Source organism: Elgaria multicarinata, chromosome 13 (assembly GCF_023053635.1).
Source record: "Elgaria multicarinata webbii isolate HBS135686 ecotype San Diego chromosome 13, rElgMul1.1.pri, whole genome shotgun sequence".
NCBI lineage: Eukaryota > Metazoa > Chordata > Lepidosauria > Squamata > Anguidae > Elgaria > Elgaria multicarinata.
Window position 1 is genome coordinate 4,495,032 of NC_086183.1, and position 25,439 is coordinate 4,520,470.

Here is a 25,439-nt window from a genome sequence, read left to right on the forward strand (position 1 = left end):
TCTTGACCTGAACTCTACATTTGCAATTTGTAACACTGACCTTCCTTACAGGGTTGTTGTAGGGATTACTGAAATAAGATTTGTGAAGAGCTGACACAAGGAGAGGTGGCTGCTTCTAGCATAGATGTCTTTGAAAGGAGGTGAGGGACTACATGCAACCTCCAGGTTTAGAGGTAGGCCACCTTTCAATTCCAGCTGCTGGGGACTTTGAGCAGGAGACAGCTATTGCCTTCATGTCCCGTCGCTGGGCTTCCCTGAGGCATCCCACTGGCCACTGGGAAGGACCTTGGCTTCAACCCATCAGAGCTGTTTTAGACTCTCATCCCAGGCAGTGCTCTAGGGTGGGTGCCCAGATGGCTCAAAGTTTGCATTTACCAGGTTCACATGGCCCTATCATTGCCTTGTGGGAAATGAGTGGCTGGCCCCAGGGAACTCATCCTCCTGAGACTAGCAGCAGGAGTTGAGCTGTCTTTCAAGAGAGCTAGCCCACTGCTAGTTCTTTCTCATGGAGGAAGCCCGTGCCCTCTCCCAGACTCTCCAGAGCACCGTTTGAGAAACCAGTGATATATCAGACTCATTAATCAAAAGACCATCTGAAGGATATAGTGCTCACAAGACAAAAAAAAAAAAAAAAAAGGGTCAGCAGCATTTCACGAGCACGGCAGCTGCCTGTGCCGGATAGATGAGAAGCAGATGCTGACAGCTTGTCCCCAAACCCACGGGGCGTGATGGTGGGAAAGGCCATCTCTCTGCAAGGGGAGCAGCGTGGTGTTATTCATTAAATGGACTCCAGTGCAGCAAGATGGATGTTAAAGGCACAAAGCAAGGAGGCGATCAAAGGCCTCCTCCTTCCACCTTATTTATTCGGCTGCTTGGCTTGCGGTGAAGTTCTGACTTTGACGCTTGTTTGAACACAAAAAGGCAAGAAGTTACCTGGAACAATAAAACACCACTCTGATCCTGCCAACTGGGGGAGATGGGGAGGGGGAAGGGAGAGATTTAACAGGAGGGGAGGGTGGCGTTCGCATGAGTGATACCTCAGGAAACGGGCAATGGCCTCTTTCGGATATAGTCTTCAACCAGCCTCTCCCAAGCTGGTGCCCTGCAGATGTATTGGACTCCGACTCCCATTGCTTCCAGCCAGCATGGTGGGTAATGATGGGAGTTGTAGTCCAACACATCTGTGTGGCACCAGGCTGGGGGAAGGATGTTCTAGGGAAAACAGAGAATGGCGGAGGATGGGAGCCCATACGACCAGCAAGGGACAAGTGAGTGGCAAGCTCCCCGGGCGCTCGCCTTGCGCGCTTGCCTCGTGATGCCAGCCCGGCCCTCTTCCAGCCAAGCCAGCCCAGTGAGCACTCAGCATTGCGCACGTCTGAGGCCTCCCCCGCCCCCGTGCCCGTCTCGGCCTCTGAAAGTCCTTTTCTGCCTCAATGGGCGAGAGGGGGGGAGGCACAGGAAAGCACCCTTTCTGGGCCTCTGAAAGTGTGCAAATTCCCCCAAAGATGCTAATGGCGTGGCCGGGGGTACCTGAGCACTTTCCAGAGGCCCAGAGAGTCTGCTTTCCCACCCACCCCCATTGGTGCCTGAAAGGGCCTCTTGTGTTCAGAGGCTCTTTCAGGCACTGATGGGTGCGGGGCCGGGGGGGGGGGGAGGAAGCCTTAGGGAATTTAAGACCCCAATCAGCTGGGCAGGGAGGACCAACACAATTCCCCCAAAGCTGGGGAAATTGCACGTTTCCCCCCTCGCCCGGCTGGACATGCACCCCCATTGTCAAACCAAGGAACCATGGGGCAGAAATCTGCCAGACGCCTTCACCGGTGCTCAAGAACCGGTGGCATCTGATGTCAGTGCAGAGCAGCAAAAATATAATATAAATAGCCCAGTACATTAAAGTTATTTGATATGACTCACTGTTATGTGGCCAGATGTTAGGACATGATGGGCAGTATTCAATGTTAGTCCTACCTAGTGAATGGGACTTACTTTAGTCATGGCTATCTTAAGTTTCATTAATTCTACTCTATGTAGGACTAACAGCGGCTACTACCCAGTGTTGACAATGATTATGCTTGGAAACGGGCAAATCTTCCTTTCTTTCTGCCCGCTCAAAAAGTCACCCTTCTAAGATGGAACTCAAGAAAGCCATACCTTCACACCTGGGCAATGGGTGGTCCCAGTTCCTATTGGTTCCATGCTGGCAGGTCAAGACGGGGTGGCCAATCAGCTGATAGCCAGGGAGACACTCAAAGGAAATGGACTGGCCCACGCTGTAACCGGCACCTCTCACAACGCCATTGGCAAACGGCTCTGGGTCGGGGCATTCCTGGAGCTCATAGGCTGGAAATCAAAGGAAGCAATGGGGGTGGGGTGGATTTATTTTGTAATCGTGTGCAAACACACACACCCTTTCAAGAGCTTTAGCTATTTTGGATTATTTTGAATTAATAAATAAATACTGCATAAATAAAGGTTGGTAGGTGGTGTAAGTTTAGAAACAGGGACAAGTTCAAAACGTCTGAGAACCACTGGTCTAGAAAAATTCCCAACCGGCACAATGTAATGCAGCCATCCACACCAAAGAAACGCTGCCTCCAAGAGACCATCATTGCTCCTGGCAGCAGGAATGAAAATGCCAGTGTCACCCCAAAGCCCCACCAATGCTGGGGCTTGAGAAGCATTTCCTCATTCCCCCCCCCCCCCCTGCAACGGCCCTTCCACGGTCAGGCAAGCTGAACGCAGAGTAGGGCATCAGTGTCTACACTGTTTAATAAATAAATGAATAAAAATAATGTCTTTTATGACTGAGTATTCAATAAATGTTCATCTTTTAAAACAAATCCCTGGGTGCACACCCTAATGAAATGCGCTGGGCATGCCTAGGTCTGGGTATGGTGGAATGTGTGTGTGTGTTCTTTTTTCTTTACTTTTTCTTTAGCCTTGGCTGTCCTTTTTAAAATCCCCTCCCCAAACTGGTTTCAATGGGAGGAAAACAACTACACCAACTTAATGGGGCTGGTGTGGTTTGCCTTAGAGGAGATGTTGGGAGAACAAGATGGTTTTGGACAGAGTGGATCCCACAACTTTCCTGACACACCCCTGACATACCTCCAATACACCCATTTTATCCCCCTGCAGGAGCAATGACAGTGGAGCCTTCTGATGCCACTATGAGCAGACCACTACCAGTGGATTTCCTTCTCTGACCATGGAAAGAGAAGTCCACAGTATTCTAACCTCTGAGATGCTCTCCCGGGGATCCCAGGATCATGGCTTTGGCCTTACCCCTAATCAAAACCAAGCCTTGGGACAGGGAACCGCATTGGCTCACATTCACCTCTATTCACTTCACCTCTTCCTTCATTCCTCTCTTCCCTTTCACTGTTTTCTCACAAAATTTAGATTGGAAACTTTTCTGGTCTTTGGGGCTTCTGTTAGTCTATATGGCATTATATACACCAATGGTTCTATAGAAATAATAATAATAATAATAATAATAATAATAATAATAATAAGTTGCAGAGAAGACACCAAAGCTTGCATTGCTTTCAATTAGCAACAGAATGAGAAGAGGTGGAAAAAGCTAGAAAAAAGACCTTTGCATGGGGGAATTCCTCTGATGCAGCAATTGGAAGGCCTCCAAGCATCTAAGGAATTCAGGTCAGGTTGAATTCTCAGGCAGAACACAAAAGGCCTTCTAGGAAAACACATTGTGAATTAACTTGTCTGCATCGGCAGGGTGAGCAGGACCAGGCTAGTAGGATTAACTGCTGTATAACCCTGTTACAGTAATTTGGATTAAACCCTCGCGGTATTGCTTCAAAAGGAGAGAAGTGGCTCTCGCATTCAGCAGGCTTCACATGAACCTCAAGGGTCGTCAGGTTGCCTCAGCTGTGGCCTCCCCAGCAACCTCCACCTCCTCACCTTGGTATTCGACCTTAAAGCCAGGCTTGTTCTGTGAGTGGTCACTATGGAAATAAACGGTGGTCTCATGCGATGTGGACAGGAGGGAGCCCGGGAGGTCCGTCCCACTGAACCGGCTGATGATGTTGCTGGTGTCGTATGGCCCGTTGCGGATTTCGACAAAGTCATGGTTTGGCTCGGTGGAGAAGTTCAAGAATTGGATGTGAGCACCTGCATGTCAAGGGGAATGGGGGCAAGGAGGAGAGAAAGGAGGCGTATCAATGCACTCCAGTCAGGAAATGGATTGTGGCTCAACTAGGAATGAATGGATCACTCAGTGGGCCTGTTCAGACAATACACTAAGCCATGGTTAGGCCACTAATCCTTTTGCAGCAAATGGTTAGTGAGTTTGTTTAAACCATGGTTAAGTAGCCAGCATGGTTAGGAATGGTTCATATGACATCCTAAGTCATGGTTCACACGAAACGCTAAGCCATAATGGCTAGCTCAAAATACTTAACCACCGTGGCTTAGTTTGTCATCTGAACAGGGTCTATATCTGGTCCGTCTCACATTCACATAAGTGCCACATCAGTTTGCAATGTTTTTATTAATCCACGTAAAATTTACATTTAAACCCCCAGTTAAATAAAATTTCCACTTGTGTTAAGAATGTTGCAGCAAAAATAACAACAAAAAAGAGTGTCATTGTACCTTAAAGCAGGGTTCCCAAACTTTTGGGGGCTGGTGGTCACATTAGGAATTTTATTTATTTATTTACTTATTTGTGACACTTATATATCACTAAGTATAAAAAAAAATCCCTCAGTGGTTCGAGTTTTAAGAGAATGTCATGGGCACCCTCACAAAATGGCTACAGTTGAGTAGGTTTTCCTATTCCTAAAATGGCTGCCATGATGGGCCTGGCTGGTTGTGAAATGTTCATTTCCCAGATGGCAAACTAAAATAAAAATACTTCAGAAACAAAACCTTCAGCCCAAGGTAGAGGAGGGGGCGGGGCTTAGCTCAAAAATACAACACCACTCATTTGAACCCAGATAAAGATAGGGCTGGAGGGCCACACTTCGCTTTGCAGCATAGACCCCTCCCAGTTTAAAAAATAACTATTTCGAAAAGTTTGAAGAAATAGAATCAAAATCAGGAGGGGCAGGAAGTCCGGCAGGTGTCAACAGAGATGTCTGTGGGCATATTAGAGATCCCAGCCTCAAAGACTAACAATTTATTCTGGCATAAGCTTTCGTGGACACTGACCACTTTATCAGAAGCATCTCAAAATATATACATTTAAAAACATATTTAAACATCATTTGAGGAAGTGTGAAGTCTGATCATTCCAATATGCACATTAGTTCAGGTGCTGTGGAGACCATATGGAAAGGAGGACCGGTCTCCTGTATCTTTAAAAATTGCATAGAAAAGGGAATTTCAGCAGGTGTCGTTTGTATGCATAGAATCATAGAACAGCAGAGTTGGAAGGGGCCTACAAGGTCATCGAGTCCAACCCCCTGCTCAATGCAGGAATCCACCCTAAAGCATCCCTGACAGATGGTTGTCCAGCTGCCTCTTGAAGGCCTCTAGTGTGGGATTTCAGTAGGTGTCATTTGTATGCATGCAGCACCTGGTGGAATTCCCTCTTCATCACAACAGTTAAAGCTACAGGAACCCTGCCCTCTTTTGTATCTAGTCATTCTAGCACAGCTCCTGCAGCTTTAACAGTTGTGATGAAGAGGGAATTCCACCAGGTGCTGCATGCATACAAACAACACCAGCTGAAATTCCCTTTTCTATGCAACTGTTAAAGATACAGAAGCCCTGTCCTCCTTTCCATATGGTCATCCTAGCTGTAGAATTTCACAGTAGAATTTGCAAAGATCAAATTCCTCAAGCATCCCAGAGCTTGAGAAAACTGTAGAGGATCTGGCAGTATTTCCAAAAGTTCTGATAGTGAAGACAAAGTTACAAGGAGAGGCACACTTCACTTCACACTTTTACCCCCATAAGATTGGCTTTTAGAAAGAGGAAACTTTAGAATCATAGAATCATAGAATAGCAGAGTTGGAAGGGGCCTACAAGGCCATTGAGTCCAACCCCCTGCTCAATGCAGGAATCCACCCTAAAGCATCCCTGACAGATGGTTGTCCAGCTGCCTCTTGAAGGCCTCTAGTGTGGGATTTCAGTAGGTGTCATTTGTATGCATGCAGCACCTGGTGGAATTCCCTCTTCATCACAACAGTTAAAGCTACAGGAACCCTGCCCTCTTTTGTATCTAGTCATTCTAGCACAGCTCCTGCAGCTTTAACAGTTGGAAGGGGCCTACAAGGCCATTGAGTCCAATCCCCTGCTCAATGCAGGAATTCACCCTAAAGCATCCCTGACAGATGGTTGTCCAGCTGCCTCTTGAAGGCCTCTAGTGTGGGAGAGCCCACCACCTCCCTAGGTCATTGGTTCCATTGTCATACTGCTCTAACAGTCAGGACGTTTTTCCTGATGTCCTGCCGGAATCTGGCTTCCTTTAACTTGAGCCCGTTATTCCGTGTCCTGCACTCTGGGAGGATCAAGAAGAGATCCTGGCCCTCCTCTGTGTGACAACCTTTCAAGTATCCCGTCAGTCTTCTCTTCTCAAAGTTAAACATGCCCATTTCTTTCAGTCTCTCTTCATAGGGCTTTGTTTCCAGACCCCTGATCATCCTGGTTGCCCTCCTCTGAACATGCTCCAGCTTGTCTGCGTCCTTCTTGAATTGTGGAGCCCAGAACTGGACACAATACTCTAGATGAGGCCTAACCAGAGCGGAATAGAGAGGAACCAGTACCTCACGTGATTTGGAAGCTATACTCTATTAATGCAGCCCAAAATAGCATTTGCTTTTCTTGCAGCCATATCGTACTGTTGGCTCATATTCAGCTTGTGATCGACAACAATTCCAAGATCCTTCTCGTTTGTAGTACTGCTGGGCCAAGTATTACCAGAGTACAGAAGCTGTGAGTTTTTCAAGCTGGTGAAGTTCATTTATCAGCCCATGATTTGTTGATGTCTGTAGCCTGATCTTGCCACTTAGTCCGGCTCCTGATCAGAGCTTTCCAACCAAGAAAGAGCAAATGTCCAAAATGCCTGAGAGGCTGTATAGTCCTTGCTCTGGAGAATTCTGCCCTCTTCAGAGTTGCTAACTAGAGCACATTACAGTACAAATAAGGTGGCAGAGTCGTGAGGCGATAGAATGGACTGCACTATGTCAAACTGCAAGTGAGGGATTTCATTTTTTGAATGCTTCCTCATTTAAGAAACTTTTCCCTCAGCTGTGCTAATTTGCTTCTGTTATTTAATGTATCTATTGTTTTAAAAATGCTTTGAAATCCGAGGCAGCTTACAATGTAAAACTATAACAATATATTAAAATAAGTTTGCTCATTCTACTTGCAGAGAAATTTTATTTATGGGAAGGAGAGCACTGAAAAACGGCTTCCTCAACATTCGGACACTTTAGGATTCCATCTCATCCAACATATATGTCTAGTTTCTCCCGGGTCACATGTAGGGTGGCCACTTGCCCCAAAGAGGAAATGCATCATAAAAAAGAGGTCAGAATTTGCATAAAATTAGCATATGCTAATATATATGGATTGCATTAGAAATAATTTCACATTTCGAAATAATAATTATAACTTCAATAGAAATCTAGTTCACCACACCAAAGTTCATACAACTGACCAGGGAACCTGTGTGCCTCTCTGTCCAGGCTGTTGTCCAGGTGCTACCTGTTGGTGGGTGACAGTTCTTACGGGTCTTTATCTTTAAACCAGAATTGGACAGCATGGTCTTTTAAATAAAGGACACCTTCAAATAGAGGACAGTCCTCTGACAGCCCTTCAAACAGAGGGCTGTCCCCTGTAAAAGAGGACAAATGGCCAACAATGGTATCTGCAAAATATTTAATCCATTGGACACAGTTTAAGGCAAGTTGGGAATGGCCTGACGCACATCCTTACCGAATCCCACTGGAAAGGATATCCTCCATGTACAGTCGCTGTTGCTAGGGTAGTTTCCTGGGAAGCCAGGGCTCAGAATTACCCCTTCCATCTCTTCCATGGTCCCACCGCACTGAGCTGTTGAGGGGACAAAAAGCCAGATGGTCATGAACAAAAATAAAGAGAAACCAATTGTAAGCTCGTTTCCTGTTCAGCCTAGACAACTCAGGACAGGGACTGGAGCTTGGTAGCCAAGCACATGTTTTGTATGAAGACCCCATGTTTAATCCCCGACACCTCTATTTTAAACCAGGAGCATGTTGCAAGTGATGTGAAGACCCCGTTCTCTTAGGATGACCATATGAAAAGGAGGACATGACTCCTGTATCTTTAATAGTTGCAAAGAAAAGGGAATTTCAGCAAGTGTCAGTTGCATGCATATCACACCTGGTGAAATTTCCTCTTCATCACAACAGTTGAAGCTGCAGGAGCTATACTGCAGCTGTACTGTGACCAGATTTAAAAGAGGGCAGGGCACCTGCACCTTTAACTGTTGTGAAGAAGAGGGAATTTCAACAGGTTTTCCATATAAGCAAATGACACCTGCTGAAATTCCCTTTTCTATGCAACTGTTAAAGATACAGGAGCCCTGTCCTCCTTTTCCTATGGTCATCCTACGTTCTCTCCCTAAAGAACCCCAATCAGCCAATAGTGCCATTCCACAAACTCAAATAGCGTGAGCAGAACTCCACTGAATCTTTCCATTGCGCAGGGAGTTACCCATTACGCTTGTGCAACCGGTTGTGCAAGTACAGCAGATGACACAATGGTTTGCACAGGAGTTACACATACCTGGTTGCACATGCACTAATGGACAACCACTTGTGCAACCATGCTTGCACAAATGTAACTTTAGTTGGGTTCTCCTCTCTTGCATAGTTCAGAACAATATTTCCTCCAGCTCAGTGTCATTTGCACTAATGAAATGACACAGTTGGATGCTGCCCCAGAAAGTAGATCATAGAATCATAGAATAGCAGAGTTGGAAGGGGCCTATAAGGCCATTGAGTCCAACCCCCTGCTCAGTGCAGGCATCCACCCTAAAGCATACATGACAGATGGTTGTCCAGCTGCCCAGCTGCCCCTTGAATAACGACGGACATGGTGCCATGGCTTCCAATGCTCCCTTCCTATGACAATATAAGGGGTGTGCACGGACCCCCCGTTCCGCCCCGGCCATTTCGGATCGGCCCGCTCCGCGCTGCTCTGTGTTGCTCCGCCGGAGCTCCGCAGTGAAAGGGAGTGGCGCCAGGTAAGGCCCCCGTCCCTCCTCTCCCTTACCTGCAGAGACCAAGGGGGAGGGGGGCCTTACTTGCGTCCGTCCGTGGTCCCTCAGCTTCTTCAATTGAGCCCGTGGCTCAACCAGGAAGTCTGGGCCGCAAGTGCGGCCTAGACTTCCTGGTTGAGCCGCGGGCTCAATTGAAGAGGCCGAGGGACTGCGGACGGACGCAGGTAAGGGAGAGGAGGGAGGAGGGGTTTACCGGGCCCTGCTGCCGTCGCCGCCCATGCGGTGACGGCGGCAGAGCCCGGTAAGGGACCAAGGGGGAGGGGGCCTTACCTGCGTCCGTCCGTGGTCCCTCGGCTTCTTCAATTGAGCCCGCGGCTCAACCAGGAAGTCTAGGCCAGACTTGCGGCCCAGACTTCCTGGTTGAGCCACGGGCTCAATTGCAGAAGCTGAGGGACCGCGGACGGACGCAGGTAAGGGAGAGCGGTTTACCTGGCCTTCCCGCCGCCGCCGCACGAGAGCCAGGTAAGGGACCAAGGGGGAGGGGGCCTTACCTGCGTCCGTCCGCGGTCCCTCGGCTTCTTCAATTGAGCCCGTGGCTCAACCAGGAAGTCTGGGCCACAAGTGCGGCCTAGACTTCCTGGTTGAGTTGCAGGCTCAATTGAAGAAGCTGAGGGACTGCGGACGGACGCAGGTAAGGGAGAGGAGGGAGGGGGGTTTACCGGGCCCTGCCGCTGTCACCGCATGGGCGACAGCGACAGGGCCCGGTAAACCCCACTTACCTTTCTGGCGGAGCTCTGGATCGAGGCGAAGGATCCGCCTCACCTCGATCCTCTTCACCACGCTCCGCCGGCCCCCCAATCCGCTTCGCCTCCGCCTTAAGGGTAGGCGAAGCCCCCCACTCCGCTCCTGCTTCTCCGGTTCGAGGAGAAGCGGAGCACATCCCTAATATATATATATATATATATATACACACACACACACACACACACACACACACACACACACACACACACAGAGTACAGCTTCCAAATCGCGTGAAGTACTGGTTCCTCTCTTTTTGGCACTGGTAAGGCCTCATCTTGAGGACTGTGTCCATTTCTGGGCTCCACACTTCAAGAAGAATGCAGATAAGCTCGAGGGAGTTCAGAGGAGGATAACAAAGATGATCAGGGATCTGGAAACAAAGACCTATGGGGAGAGATGGAAAGACCTGGGCCTGTTTATCCTGGAGAAGAGAAGATGGAGGGGAGACCTGATAGCACTCTTCAGATACTTGAAATGTTGTCCCACAGAAGACAGCCAGGATCTCTTCTCGATCTTCCCAGAGTGCAAGATGTGGAATAATGGGCTCAAGTTACAGGAAGCCAGATTCCGGCTGAACATTATTTATTTATTTATTTATTACATTTTTATACCACCCAATAGCCGAAGCTCTCTGGGCAGTTCACAAAAATTAAAACCATAATAAAACAACCAACAGGTTAAAAACACAATTACCAAATAAAGTATAAAGAACTCGCTTGCCTCAGCTAGACCTAGCGGTCTAGCGGGAAAGAGGGGTGACGATCCCATGATATTTTTATTGCGAGATCTCCCCCTCTGTTCACACGCAGTGCACCATGACCTCAGAGGGAGAGGTGTCGCGCCTGCCATTTTTTTAAAGAGACAGGAGCGCATGAGCGCTCGTGCGCAAAAGGCAAGTCCTTTTTTTAAAGAAAACATTTCCCCGCTCCCCCCACCGCACCCCCGATGTGCGGAGAGCTCCTGAGGAGCTCTGCACCCCATGAACTCCTCACAGTTCATCGTGAGGAGCCGGGACAAACCACGACGCCCGGCCACACATTCCATAGTCTCAGGATCAGCCTGAGACCGCTGAAAAACCAGGCCTAAAGTGGAGGATGAGATCTCAGGGCACCCCGGGATAAAGCCCCATCTAGCCAAGGCCCCTGACTGTAAGAGCAGCATGACAATGGAACCCATGACCTAGGGTGGTCATGGCCTCTCCCACACTAGATGCATTCAAGAGGTAGCTGGACAACAATCTGTCGGGTATGCTTTGAGGTAGATTCCTGCATTGAGCAGGGGGTTGGACTCGATGGCCTTATAGGTCCCTTCCATCCCTACTAGTCTATGATTCTATGATATAGTAACTATTCCAAAGGATGTTCTAAAAATTAATAAACAGCATGTTTACAGAAAGGCATTATGGAGAATTTAAGCATAACTGCCTCTCATCCATCTTTGAACCCTCCTGGATTAGCAGCTTCTCAGACTGCTTTTGATGCAAAGCTACCCACTTCGTATTGTAACTCCATGTTTGAATGCACACCCACCCCATTTATCCACAGGAAGCCAGCACTAAACCGCCTTCTGAAAAAGAAAAACACAGCAAGTATGTTGTCTAATGGTCTAAGCTAAGTCTGCAGAGTGGTAAAAAATAATAAAAAAAAGTCTCCAGGGACAATTGTGACATCGCCATATGAAACCTGGAAAAATCTTCTGCTGAAGATTAAAATGAGAGCCAGTCCACACACCACACAGAATGAGGTGAGGGACTTAAGAGTGTGGGATGGAGGGATGGGTGGGTGGTAGAATCATATTTCTACATGCTTCCTTGGCTGAAAATAGAAAATGAGCAAAACTGCAGGGCTGAAGCCTCTCCCCCAAATGTGGTGGCCTTTAAAAACAACAACACCCTCATGAAGGGATTGGGTTTTTTTGTTTTGGAATTGTTTAAATTTGGGGTAGTATCCCATTGTATGTATGTGCTCACGGGCCCACCACTATAGGGTTGCCATACGTCCTGGAAAACCGGGAATGTCACGGTTTCCAAGCATTTCCCAAATGTCCCGGCCAGTCAGTCAAGAATCCCGGATTCCTGTTCCAGCCGGCTGGAGAAATTCCAACCTCTGAAATGATGCCTTGAGCCTGCTCAGTGGAGTGTAAGCCTCCGTACTGAAGTCTCCTCTAGCTTTTGAGAACTAGTGGAGAAATGTAATTTAGTGACATTTTTTTCTGTTTGTTTGCTTAAACTGTTCTTTTATTTATTTATTTGCAGGTGCTTAAGTACTTTAGGCTGAAATCCTATGCATACTTACCTGGGAATAAGTCCTATTTAACTTCATAGGATTTGTTTCTGAGTATACACACATAGGGTTGCAGTGTTAGATAACTAAAGCTTAGTTAGCTTTCTTTCTTTCCCTAGACCTTTACATATTGCTTAGTTGTTTTTTAGAATCCTAGCTTCCCCCCCACCAAAAAAAATTGTCCCAGTTTTGTGGATTCAGAATACGGCAACCCAACACCACTAGCACAATTGTGAACCGCCCAGAGAGCTTCAGCTATTGGGTGGTATAAAAATGTAATAAATAAATAAATAAATCTAAAATTAGGGATGTTGCACGTGTCCAAGTAGTCCAGTGGGCTCCCCCTCTGCTCAGACTCCTGGACCTCACTTGCCAAACTGATGCACTTACTGGACCCCTGCTGGCTAAATGCATTGTGGTCCATAAGCGCTCGACAGCCGCCTGCTCCCTTGCTGAGCCTCCATTTTGTGTAGCAATGGCAGCTCGTTCTTTTCCAGAAATTTAATGTTGCGTAAATGAGACATCTCTACAACTTTACAGGCGTATATGGCTCCTTTACGGCTGCCATTTACATAACATTAAATTTACGGAAAAGCACGGACCATCATTTAGCGGTCTGGTAAATAATATTGTTATTTACCAGACATTCTAAAGTTAAGTAAATACTGATAACTTTTGATTTTGTTTGTCTCTGGAGCAATTGCAATCTAAGTACAGGCAAATTCTGAGGGGAGAGGGAATGGCCCTTCATAGTTAAAAAGGATCCTGTGGGGGGGTGCCGGGGGTGTGTGAGGGTGAGACATTGCTCTGTTGCAGAAGTCAGCTGAAACGTTTCGGGAATGTTGCCTGATAAATATCTGTGAATTTTCTTTTTCTGGGCTCCCCCTATACTGTTGGAAAATTTCAGCTCCCCCCGCATAATATTTGGCAAAACAGCTCTCCCTGAATTTCTGTGGTGTCATGGTTAGAGTGTGGACCAGAACCCAGGAGACCCAGATCCTAGTCCCCACTCAGCAATGAAGCTCACTGGGTGACTTTGGGCCAGTTCCTGACTCTCAGCCTAACCTACCTCACAGGGTTGTTGTGAGGAATGAATGAAGAGGCAGAGGATCATACACTGTTCCTTGGGCTCCTTTGAAGAAAGGTGGGATATACATGCAACAAATAAATTAATGAATATAGTTCTCCATCCATAGCATCATAGAATAGTTGAATAAGAAGGGGCCTATGAGGCCATTGAGTCCAACCCCCTGCTCAATGCAGGAATCCACCCTAAAGCATCCCTGACAGATGCTTGTCCAGCTGCCTCTTGAAGGCCTCTAGTGTGGGAGAGCCCACCACCTCCCTAGGTCATTGGTTCCATTGTCATACTGCTCTAACAGTCAGGACGTTTTTCCTGTTGTCTGGCCAAAATCTGGCTTCCCATTATTCTGTGTCCTGTACTCTGGGAGGATTGAGGAGAGATCCTGGCCCTCCTCTGTGTGACAACCTTTCAAGTATTTGAAGAGTGCTCTCATGACTCCCGTCAGTCTTCTCTTCTCAAAGCTAAACATGCCCATTTCTTTCAGTCTCTCTTCACAGGGCTTTGTTTCCAGACCCCTGATCATCCTTGTTGGCCTTCTCTGAACCCCCTCCAGCTTGTCTGCATCCGTCTTGAAATATGGTGCCAGAACTGGACACAGTCCTCAAGATGAGGCCTAACCAGTGCCGAACAGAGGGGATGGAGAATTTCCAGCTCAATTGTGGAATCAGTTTTAATTTTGTTAATTCTGTAGTATAGAAGGCAACAGAATGCTTGGCCTAAGCTCTCTCCCATCCTCTTCTTTATTCCATCACTTCCTCCATCCACCAGTATGAACAATATTGCTTCTTTCAGCCATTAGCTGAGCTAGACTTTCTCAGAATCTTTTTTATTTCTGTTTTGCCCCCTCCCCAAATCATTGGGAGAACTCACTCCCCTGGAGAATATTCAGCATCCTCCCCATCCCTCAAATTTGACACCCATAAATAAGGTGAAGAATTTGGGAAGGCTCAGTCCCATGGGACCCCCCCCCCCCACACCCAAGAGCCCAAACCTCCATCTCCCAATCTTAACCCAGGGCCCACTTTCTTCCCCCTATATCCCTCCACCTCCAGTAATCTCAGTGATTCCTCTCAGGTCCACACTTGTAAAGTCTAAAATAGAACGTAGAGCCCTGTGCCTCTAATCCATCCTGACGCTGACAGAACTGGCTTCCCTTCATTTAATGGCTCATTATATGTATTTTTTTTCCTGCTGACTGTGCTGTTCCCTAATTCCCCAACCCCTTGATGTCTACTTAAATGGAACTCCTCCTCAATTATTTAAAAAAGGATAACATCTGGATTGTGTGTGTGCATGTGTGTGTGTGTGTTTAGGGAGAAACCATCCCCTCAGCCTTGTAGGGACTGGGTTACAATTTTTCAAAGCTTGAATATTTTTCAGCCTTTCACTGTCTTTTAACTATGATTATCATTTCAGCCTTTTACCGTCAAAGGCAATTTCGCATTCAGGATGTGCAGCGAGCATATTTATTCAGTAAATTAAGCATCCTGATTTTCAGAGGAAGCAAATGAAAATAATCTCACGTGGAAAAACAGGTTTCTGATCTCAGTTGTTTGAAGGCTGCAGTGCTTTAACTCCATAGCATTGCAGACTAAGGCTGTAGCTAGACCTAAGGTTTATCCCAGGATCATCCTGGGTTCGTCCCTGCCTGAGCGCTGGATGCCCTATGTGGCACTTAGATTAACAGGTTTGACCCCAGGACAATCCTGGGATAAACCTTAGGTCTAGCTATGGTGTAATAGTTGGTTTTGGTTTTTCTCAGCAGATCACTAGATTGTTATCTTTTCAGTGTGGTTTTGCATGTGGGAGACTATTTGGAAGGCTGCTGGATTAGAACTCAAGTCCTTCTGCACAATGGAGAAGAGCATTGCAAGGCAGTGGAGTAGGCGATGCTGGGCAGTCTTAAGAGAAAGCGCTATAAGGCACTTTGGGGACTGTAAGCCATCAGTGTGATAAACCAAACTCATCAATCGACGTGAAGAATCCTGAATTAAAACAGTTCCAAATCTATCCAAGAGTGTGGCTCCAAGTCATTGTGGCATTTTATCAGTTAAAATAATACTGGCCAGGGGCCAATTTGGAGTAGAATCTTAATTGTGCAGTTGTCACAGTTTGTTTTGGAACAGGGCCGGATCTACACTACTGCTTTAAAGTGCTTTATAACACTTTTGACAACTGCTGGGGCCCAGGACACACTCCATAGACAGTTGTCAAAACTGTTATAAAGCGCTTTAAAGCAGTAATGTAGATCCTCTAGAAAGCCTTATTTTCACCATGATTTTATTGACCATTTGAAAGCAGGCTAATGGGCCAAAGTTTAAGGGCCAAGCTAGGGATGATGTTAAACTATTTCTTTGCACTGAAATGTGCCAATAGCCAGTGCCAGATTTGGGCCAAGACACCCTGAAGGCCCCCCTCCCTCAGGGAAGTCTAACTTCTCATCACTGCTCTTTCTCGTCCATTACTGCCATTTGCTTGCTTGGTAGCCTGAAAGCCAGTAAGGCGCAGGTGGCCAGAATTTCACCAGCAGCTCCACTCATTATCAGGCAGTTTTGTTCATTTATAATATATACTAATACTGGTTTGATAGGGTGACCATTATGGAAAGGAGGACAGGGCTCCTATATCTTTAAGAGTTTCATAGGAAAGGGAATTTTAGCAGGTGTCCTTTGTCTGCATGCAGCACCTGGTGAAATTCCCTCTTCATCACAACAGTTAAAGCTGCAGGAACTATACTAGAGTGACCAGATACAAAAGAGGGCAGGGCTCCTGCAGCTGTAACTGTTGTGATGAAGAGGGAATTTCACCAGGTGCTGCATACATACAAAGGACACTTGCTGAAATTCCCTTTTCTATGCAATTCTTAAAGATACAGGAGCCCTGTAGAGCTGGAATCAAAACTGACCCTGCACAAGAGAGGGGGCATTGGAAAACCCTGGGTAATTGACAGGTAAGCAGATATGCAAAAAAGCTTTAGAAGTAGCCCTAGGAGGGAGAACCCTGCTGCAATAGTCCCATAATAACTCAGTGACATCTAGTCCTGGTAGACTGAGTAGGAAGACAAGAACAACAGACAATCGAGTGGGAGGGGGGGATAGAATGGAATAGCTAGAACAGGAGGGTGGAGGCACATAGGTATACATAAAGGGTAGGAAGAACAGTTTATTTCTGGCTAAGATACCTCCTGGTTCATGCTGAGATTCTATTTTTAAAAGTCCCCAGGGATGGAAGAGAGGGCTGCCCATAAATATCAATGAAGGTAGTAAAATAAAAACTGTAATGTAGACTGGGCTGGGAACAAGTATATTCACTCCTCCGCGCTTCCTCCATACACACCCACAATCCAAAAGGTAGCAAAGAAAAGAGTTTTTGCTCTTACAGTTCTTATTTAGTCTGAAACATTAAGAAATAACCCTGTGGTGCAAATTCCAATAGAGTTCATTATCCCCAAATTGGAAGACGGGAGGAGCAGTTGTTGGAAGGGAGTGTGTTATCACAGCCCTGCAGTGTAGTTCACACTGACTACTGTAGGTCAGGTTCTGAGTGGCTTACAGCAACCCTGCAGGGTTTTCCACAAGTATTAAAACCCCTGATGGAGGGGTTTGGGCTGAATCTGCATGGGTAGTTTACAACAGCCCTGCCGTGTTTTCACTGCTTTTACCCCCACATTGCACGTTGGGCTAAGAGAGCAGCATACAACAACCCTGCAGTGTAGCCCACTGTTCTACTGTGGGTAGAAGTGCTGTGCTGAGAAAGAGTAGCTTCCAACAGAGCCCTGAAGCACACATACCTGGGATACACAGCAATATCCCCAGTTGTGATTCACATTATTCCCTGCTCTTCCTTCTGTTTCAGCTGGACAAGTTTTGTTTGTTCTAAGTGTACGGTGTTTTTTTAAAAAATGTACCTATTGCATTTTAGAAATATAAGCAACTTTGAGAGATTTAATAGAAAAGTGGAATATAAATCCATCAAATGAATAAATTATCCATACAATGTCAAGAAACATGTTAAAAGGTTATAATAGTAGGATAGGAAAACTGAACAGATTATTGGTTGTACTTCCACCAAAGAATGCTTTAAAGAGCCAGGTCATCACTGGGCTCTGGGAGCCATATAGTGAGGGGAGCAACACAGGACTCTTTAGGGAGGGTGCTTCCTCCTTAAAAACAAATTCCATGGACACCGTCTCCTACCAATGCACAGCGGAGGTGGATAGTTCCAGCGCCGGACAGTCCCTGGCATGCAGGAAATGTGAGAATGTCCCTGGAGCAAGGAAGGAAAGCAGACCATTAGAAGGCGGGAAAGAATGGGAAAATAGTCCTAATGGGGAGACTTGGGAGGGCCTCTGTGACAAACAAGGGTACATTCTGCTACAAGGAAGCTCCAAAGATATATGCATAGGCTTGGAGCCTTAGGTGAGTTAACTTAAAGTTGTTCGTGGGAGGCACAATGCTTCTCTTCTCCTCTCCCCTGCAGCCAGCCACCTGCAAACCCCTGGAAAGCATCTTTAGAGGATCAAGCCTCTTCTTAACAATGTAGGATGGGCAGGGACGTTGCAGGTATTTGACTGAGTCTGGGGCCATAGCTAGACCTAAGGTTTATCCCTGGATCATCCAGGGGTCAAACCTGTTCATCTAGGTGACACACAGGGGATCCAGTGCTCAGGCAGGGGCAAACCCTGGATGATCCTGGGATAAACCTTAGGTCTAGCTGTGGCCTGGGAGTCTGGCCAATTACACGACATCAACCCCCTCTAGACTCAGTCGGGTGTCTGTGGTGAGTTCACAGACTCATGCTCTGAGCACCTGCGGGGCCCGACCAACACTTGGCAGCCACCACCACCCCTCATCGAGAACCTCCATTGTGCACCAGAATGGAGGCTCCAGAAATAATGCATTTCCAGAAATTATGCACTCTGCAGATTATGCATTTCCTTCATTGCTTAAATGGCAGGCTTTATGGCTGCCATTTAAGCAATGGAGAAAATGCATAATTTGCAGAGTGAGGGCGGACAGTTGCCAAGCGCTCATCATTCCCTGTCAAACCTCAAAAGAAGGTCACACCGGCTGACCAGTGGTGGTGGGGAAGGCGGTGGTGGGGTGAGCACCCAATGAATCAGACAGACCTGGATGAGTTAGCCCATCCCTAGGGATGGGGCGTGGCAGATGCTGGGAATGGTGAACTTATCATGAGGAAGTCAACGCTATTTCTGGTCCATGTCACTTTTGCATCTTTCTATTTTGCACATAATTCCATTTCTGCGTTATAACACTACTTTGAAACAAAATTTCAACATGCATATTTAAATTTCCAATTGAATATGCATGTTGAATATGCACATTCTCTCCAATCCATATTTAAATGTGTATTTTGATGCAGTTAATTTGCGGAGAACTGCACAGAAACATGCACAGAAATGTGAAATGTCATGGAGAGTTCAGATTAGATCGTCCCATCAGCCGAAGAGGGGTAGATCAGGGTATTTTCCATTTGTACAGATCAAATTCCTGAACCATCTCTAATTGTCTGAGCTCCTTTTCCTGACTCTCCCTCAAATCCTTCAAATCCCATCTTTTTTCTTCACATTGGCTTTGTTGTTCCACAGAGAGAAGCTCCCATATCTACTGCAGGCTGCTTTCTATCACAGAGTTACAAACCCTGATACATTGCACAGACTTGGTGATGCTACGTACCTGGAGTGCGTAGCCTGGCTCACATTGAAAGGAGACCACATCGTTTACCAGGTATCTTTCCCCAATCTTCAGACCACTGCTGGGGACGTTGGGTTCTGGGCAGCTGGATAGGCCTACGGCTGCGAGAAAGCAAGAAGGGGTCAATGAGTGTGTGTGTTTGTTGGTGTGTCTGTGTCCCTCTGTGTGTGCCCATGCACGTGTACATCACCTGCTCTGTTGAAATCATGACGTAGATTAATGCAGTGAGATAAGGAAATTAGTACTGATGATCTGTCCAACTTTTGAGAACAGTTCTTTGGTATCAGTTTGAGTAAAAAACTCAATATTCTATTTTCAAATCTGGGGGTTCCAGGAAGGGATATATGGAAAGTGCAAATCCATTCCCTCTGTGTTCCATGGGTTGTCAGGCGCCTTTCATTCCATCATCTGCCCATCAACAGAATCAGCTGGGGGGTTTTTGGTTTCTAAATTTGCACAAATTTCTCCAAAAGTATATTTTTACACTCTAGCCTATGAAGGAAATGGACATTTTTAGCCACATTTTGTTATTTTTGTGTATTTTTCCATGACGATATTTGCGCATAATTCTTGAAGGTTAGGAAAATGGTCTACATGTGTGCGGACTCTGCCCGACAGGGAAAAAGCTGGTTCAGTCTGGAAAAAATCCAAACAAATTTGGTTCCATTGTGGATTTCTCTGACATCCCCAATTCCAGGTGCAAACTGAAAACATCTCAGTACCTGGCAAAGACTAATTTGAATGTTTGCACACACACACCCCACTTCCCCACTTAAGACTTTAACCAAATGCAGACGCCATAGCTTTAACATTGGCCACTTTTCTCTCTCTCCCGCATCACCAACCATTCCCCCCCCCCCCCCTTTACCATCCCTGATCAAAAAAGTATTATGGATTTTCTTAGCACTCCCCAAACTCACAAACTCTGACCAGAGATGACTATGACCCTTTCTACACCTAAGGATTATCCCAGGCAAATGGAAGAAACATTCTGCCTGCTCCTGGGATCCCCTGTGTGTCATTTGGATGCACAGGGATTATCCCAGGATGATCCTGGGGAAAAAGGCAGGTGTAGAAACGGCCAGTGAGACAAGGGAAATGAGACTATAGCTCTGGACTCTTAAAAATAACCAATTTCTCCAAGAGAAGAGAGAGCGCCGGCACAGACTGGCACTCTGGTGATGAATCAAGCAAGTCAAAGCCTAGAGCAGAGCAACTCATCTTGCCTTTCAGGCTGCTGAGGCTGTGCAAACTTCCTCTTCCTCTTTTTCTGACAGAGTTCGAGTGTGTCTGGAAATGGCTAGCTAAGCAGCTTTCTGCTCCTTCTGCTCACACATGGGAGCTGAACTTTGAAAGAGGATTGGCTTCCTTCTTGGTCTTCATGGGAGAGCCATGTTTAACAGTCGAACCTCCAGAAGCAATCTTTGAGGGGAAGGGGGGTGGGGGGATGCCAGCCGCTCGTGTGAAGGGACCCTGAGCAACATGAAATTTGTTCTGAAAGGAGTGAACATAGGGAGCTGCTGTACTGAGTCAGACGGGGAGTCCACCCAGCCAGAGAGGCAGTAGCCCTCTATGGTGGCAGACAAAGGTCTTTCTCAATCCTGCTGCTGGACATCCTCTTACAGGAGTTGCTACGTATTGAACTGAATGCATGCAAAGCAGTGGAGGCAGAGAGGGAAAGGCAATCTCTTTAGAGGGGTTTTATCCGAGCTCCACGCAGGGAAAACAACAACAATTCACGAAGAAGCAACACCCACTTCAAGGAGATGAGGTGCTGGGATCCCCCTCAGGTGATGCTTGTACCCTGAAGCACCCTTGTTCTTAACTTGCAGGTGATTCTCCAATCAGAATACACAAGATATCAGGGATTCACTCAGAGGCCCAATGGGCAGGCCTTTGGGAGGGCAGGCAATTTTTACTCTAAGGCCCAAAGAGGACATCTTGTTTTAAAAATAGCAGGCTTGCGGGGCTGGGTGGTGGTGAGCAGGATTGGGACTGCATTGCACAGGGAGAAGGTTAATGCTCTGTAACCCCCTGCCACAGCCCCAATGAAAATCCACCCCCAAAGCTGGTATTTGGCCCTGGAAAGGAAACTCCCACTCTCTCCAATAACAGCTTCCCACTGGAGGCAAGTTGGAGCTGCGGGGGTCATTGTATCTGCTGGAGCAGTAATAGAACACTTCTCCCTGGACACTGCAGCCCTGACACTGCTCATCTTCCTGGCCCCCAGCATGGCTGCTATTGAGATTTTTATAAACTAGGCATACTAATGACATTCACTCCATTAATGTCATTTATTTATTTATTACATTTTTATACCACCCAATAGCTGAAGCTCTCTGGGCGGTTCACAAAACGTCATGTTTGCTTTGGCCCTAAAAATAAAGTTATTTGTGTGTGTGTGTGTGTGTGTACATCTACTTTTAAAGTACTCCTGGATACATAGAATGGATGTGTCCTATCTGGAAATGCATGCATTATGTCTGCTGTTGATCTTCATTGGGTGAATGGAAGGTAACGGGACGCTGCTTTCATTTCTGAAATTGCCCTCCCCCACAGGTGTCCCTCCAGTGGCTGGCACTGGACCTTCCCTTTTCTGCCTCTACGAATGGTGCAGCAGCTGCTCTGGTGTTCTCAGCCAGACATCTGTCTGTGAAGGCAGTGGCTGAGTCCACAGGCGTCATGCCTCCGTGCATCAGCCAGAGAGCTGGCGAACGCTCCGTAGCTTGACAGACACGTGCTGGGTCTGCACTGGGCACCTAATCCCGAGTGCTGTCCTGATTTAGTATTTTGACAGGGAGGGCCCTTAGCTCAGTGGCAGAGCACATGCCTTGCGTGCAAAAGGTCTCCGTTTGAAATTCTCTCTGCTAGCAGGACTGGGAAAGGGGTCAGTTCATTGGTAGAACATGTGTGTTGAAGTCCCATGTTCATTCTTCAGCATCTACAGGAGAGTGGATTCATGTAGCAGGGCTATGAAAGATGCCTCTCTAGAACCATATGAAAAACTCTGCTAGATCAGACCAAGGATCCATCTAGTCCAGCACTCTGTTCACACAGAGGCCAACCAACCACCTGTGGAAAATCCACAAGTAAGACAGGAGTGCAACAGCACCCTCCTGCTCATGTTCCCAGGCAACTGGTGTACATACACACATCACCTCTGATACTGGGGGCAGCATAATCCCATCATTTCTCTAATTGTCTTTTAAAACTGTCCAAATTGGTGGCCATCACTACATCTCGTAGTAACTAATTCCATAGTTTTACTATGCAACACGTGAAGAAGTCCTTCCTTTTATTTGTCCTGAATCTCCCACCAATCATCTTCATAGGATGACCCCAGGATCTAGTATTACGAGACAGAGAAATGCCTCCCTATTCACTTTCTCCACACTATTCGTAATTTTATACACTTCTATCATCTCTCCCCGTATTCACCTTTTTACCAAGCTAAACAGTTCCACGCATAACTTTTCTTCATAAGGGAGTGGGTCACGTATCATTTTAGCTGCTCTTTTCCGTACTTTTTCCAACTCTACAATATTCCTCTTAGGCCTGGCAATCAGAATTGTTCGGAGCATTCCTAGTGTGGTTGCACAACAGATTTGTATAAGGGCAGTATGTTATTTGCAGTTTTATTTTTTCATTCCTTTCCCAATTATGCCTAACATGGAATTTGCCCTTTTCACAGCAGCCACACACTGGGTCTACATTTTCATCAAGCTGTCCTTCCCAACTTCAAGACCTTTCTTGGTCAATCACTGCTAGCTCAGATGCCATCAGTGTATACACAAAGTTGGCAAATTTTGCCCCAGTATGCATCACTTGCTTACATTTAACTACATTTGCCATTTTAATTCCCATTTTCCCACTTCAGATATATCCTTTGGGAGTTCTTTACAATCGCTTTTTGTTTTAACCATCCTAAATAATTTGGTGTCACCAGAACACTTGGGGCCTTGCTAGACCTGCCGGGATAAGCCGGCAGGGAGGCGGGGCGACGGCGTGCAAACTTTAACGCGCGCCGCCCAGCCTCCTAGACGCACAACGCGCAGGGACGACGGAAGCCCTGCAGCGCCGGCCATTTTTTAAAAAGTTTAAAGGGGCCACGTGCGCCCGAAGACTGCGGAGAAGGTAAGGGTTTTTTATTAGTTAACCCCCCCATCCGCTCCTGATCCCTTCCTGATCTTTCTCTCCCTCCATGTCCCGTGTGTCATCTCCCCTCCTTTTCCCTCCGTGCGTGTGTGTGTGTCCTGTGTCATCTCCCCTCCTTTTTCCCTCCGTGCGTGTGTGTGTGTCCTGTGTCATCTCCCCTCCTTTTCCCTCCGTGTGTGTGTGTGTGTGTCCTGTGTCGTCTCCCCTCCTTTTCCCTCCGTGCGTGTGTGTGTCCTGTGTCATCTCCCCTCCTTTTCCCTCCGTGTGTGTGTGTGTGTGTCCTGTGTTGTCTCCCCTCCTTTTCCCTCCCGGGATCTCCCCGGCCGATGGGCACAGCGCTCAGCGCTGTGGCCAGTCCGCGGCTTTTTGTGGCTACTCGTGAGTAAGCGATTAGCCGCAAAAAGCCACGGAAGTCCCTAGACCTTCCCCAGCTCCGGCCTCAGGCCGGAGCTGGGGAAAAGGCGCGCCATAAGCGAATTCGCTTATGGCGCATTGGAGAAGGCCTCAGCGCGGCCTGTCTCCGGATTCCCCTGTGCGTCATCTGGACGCACAGCAGGGAAGCCGGGACAGAAGGCGCGCTAAGGCCTCGTCTAGGAAGGCCCTTGGTCACCTTACTGTTCACTCCTAATTCCAAATCATTTGTGAACAAATTAAAAAGCTCTGATCCCAATACAAGTCTTTGTGTGACCTTGCTGTTTACATACCTCCGTTGCAAGAACTGTTTAATTATTCCTCCATCAGCTTCCTGTTCTTTAATCAGTAACTGATCCATAACATCAGCTTGCCTCTTATTCCATGATTACTAAGTTTGCTCAGGAGTCTTTGGTGAGGGACTTTGTCAAAAGACTTTTGGAAATCCAAATAAATGATGTCTATTGGATCACCTCTGCCCACATGTTTATCAACACTCTCAAAGAACAGGATTTACCTTTGCAGAAGCCATATTAATTCTTTTGCAGCAGGGCTTGCCCTTCTATACATTCAATAATTATATTTTTAATCGTATTTTCTACAAATTTACCCAGAATAGATGTTAAGCTAACTGGCCTGTAATTTTCTGGATCATTTTTTTTTAATGGTGGTATATTGGCCATTCTCCAGTTGTCTCGTAGAGAGGCTGATCTTAGGGAAATACTGCATATTTTTGTTAGAAGATTAGCAATTTCACATTTGACTTCTTTAAGAACTCTAGAATGGATGCCATCTGGGCCTGGTGATTTGTTAGCTTTCAGTTTCTTAATAAGGTTGAGACTTTTATCTCTTGTCACTACTCTTTGCCTCAGTTCTTCAGACTTCCTTCCTTAAAACATCAGGTCAGGCACAAGTACCTGTCCTATATCTTCTGCAGTGAAGACAGATGATAAGAATTCATTCAGTTTCTCTGCAATCTCCTTATCCTCTTCTAGACTCCTTTAACGCCATTGTCATTCAACAGTCTAGCTCTCAACCCAAGGACCTGAAGAGCCCAATATCAGCAAGAGTAGGCAATACTGGACTAGATGGATCAATGGACTGTTACAATGTTGAGTAGTTTCTTGGGTGGTCAGTGGTAAAGGATATGGTTTGCATACTTAAAATACTATGACCTGAAATCTCTGTGTAATAAGGTCTGTCACTTATGCCTAGGGGTGGATGAAACTGTCCATTTCAGTCTCTCTCCAGTTCCCATTTTTTCCAATCTTAAATTTAGTTCATCTCAAATTTTGAGAATTTCTTCAGTCTTAAGTTCCAATAAAAAACATTTTGGCAACAATTTTTCCTAATATAATACTGTTTTTATTCATTATTTCCTTGGATAAATGACATTTGTATACAAGACTTTTGAAGGGAAAACTCCATTACAAAATTCAGAGAAGTGCAAATTTCAAAAGGCAACGTGTTCTGTCATCCAAAAGTGCATCCAAAAGTGCAAAATTAAGCAAGTTCACAGTAAAATGTGAGCTGGATGAATCCCCCCACCCCACTGCCATCTCTACTTGTGACTTCGTGCTGCAACTTAGAAATAAACGTTGCTGGAGTCAAGGAAATATGTATGCCTTCAATTTTAATTCAGAAAAAGTGTAGAGTATGTCACAATTTTAGGAAAGGCTGTGTTAAAGTGGAGTCAGCAGGACTGTGTAATCATTATAAGATAGTGGTAAGCATTAACAAGAGGAAAAGAATAAAATATTCCTTAATTAATCTTTTAAAATGAATCAGCCAAAAACAGCATGAATAGGTAAGAA

At 46.4% G+C, this 25,439-nt stretch overlaps 1 protein-coding gene across 1 annotated transcript in view; it reads right to left on the reverse strand.

Annotated features, from left to right (window-relative positions):
* The window catches only part of CSMD2 (CUB and Sushi multiple domains 2), a 784,677-nt gene that overhangs the window by 94,470 nt on the left and 664,768 nt on the right, over positions 1–25,439 (reverse strand). Inside the window, exons 38-42 of the mRNA XM_063140724.1 lie at positions 19,042–19,160; positions 17,542–17,611; positions 7,909–8,025; positions 3,925–4,134; positions 2,152–2,340 (exon numbers count right to left, since the gene is read on the reverse strand). Coding sequence (XP_062996794.1) covers positions 2,152–2,340; positions 3,925–4,134; positions 7,909–8,025; positions 17,542–17,611; positions 19,042–19,160 — 705 coding nt within the window. The remainder of the gene's footprint in view (positions 1–2,151; positions 2,341–3,924; positions 4,135–7,908; positions 8,026–17,541; positions 17,612–19,041; positions 19,161–25,439) is intronic.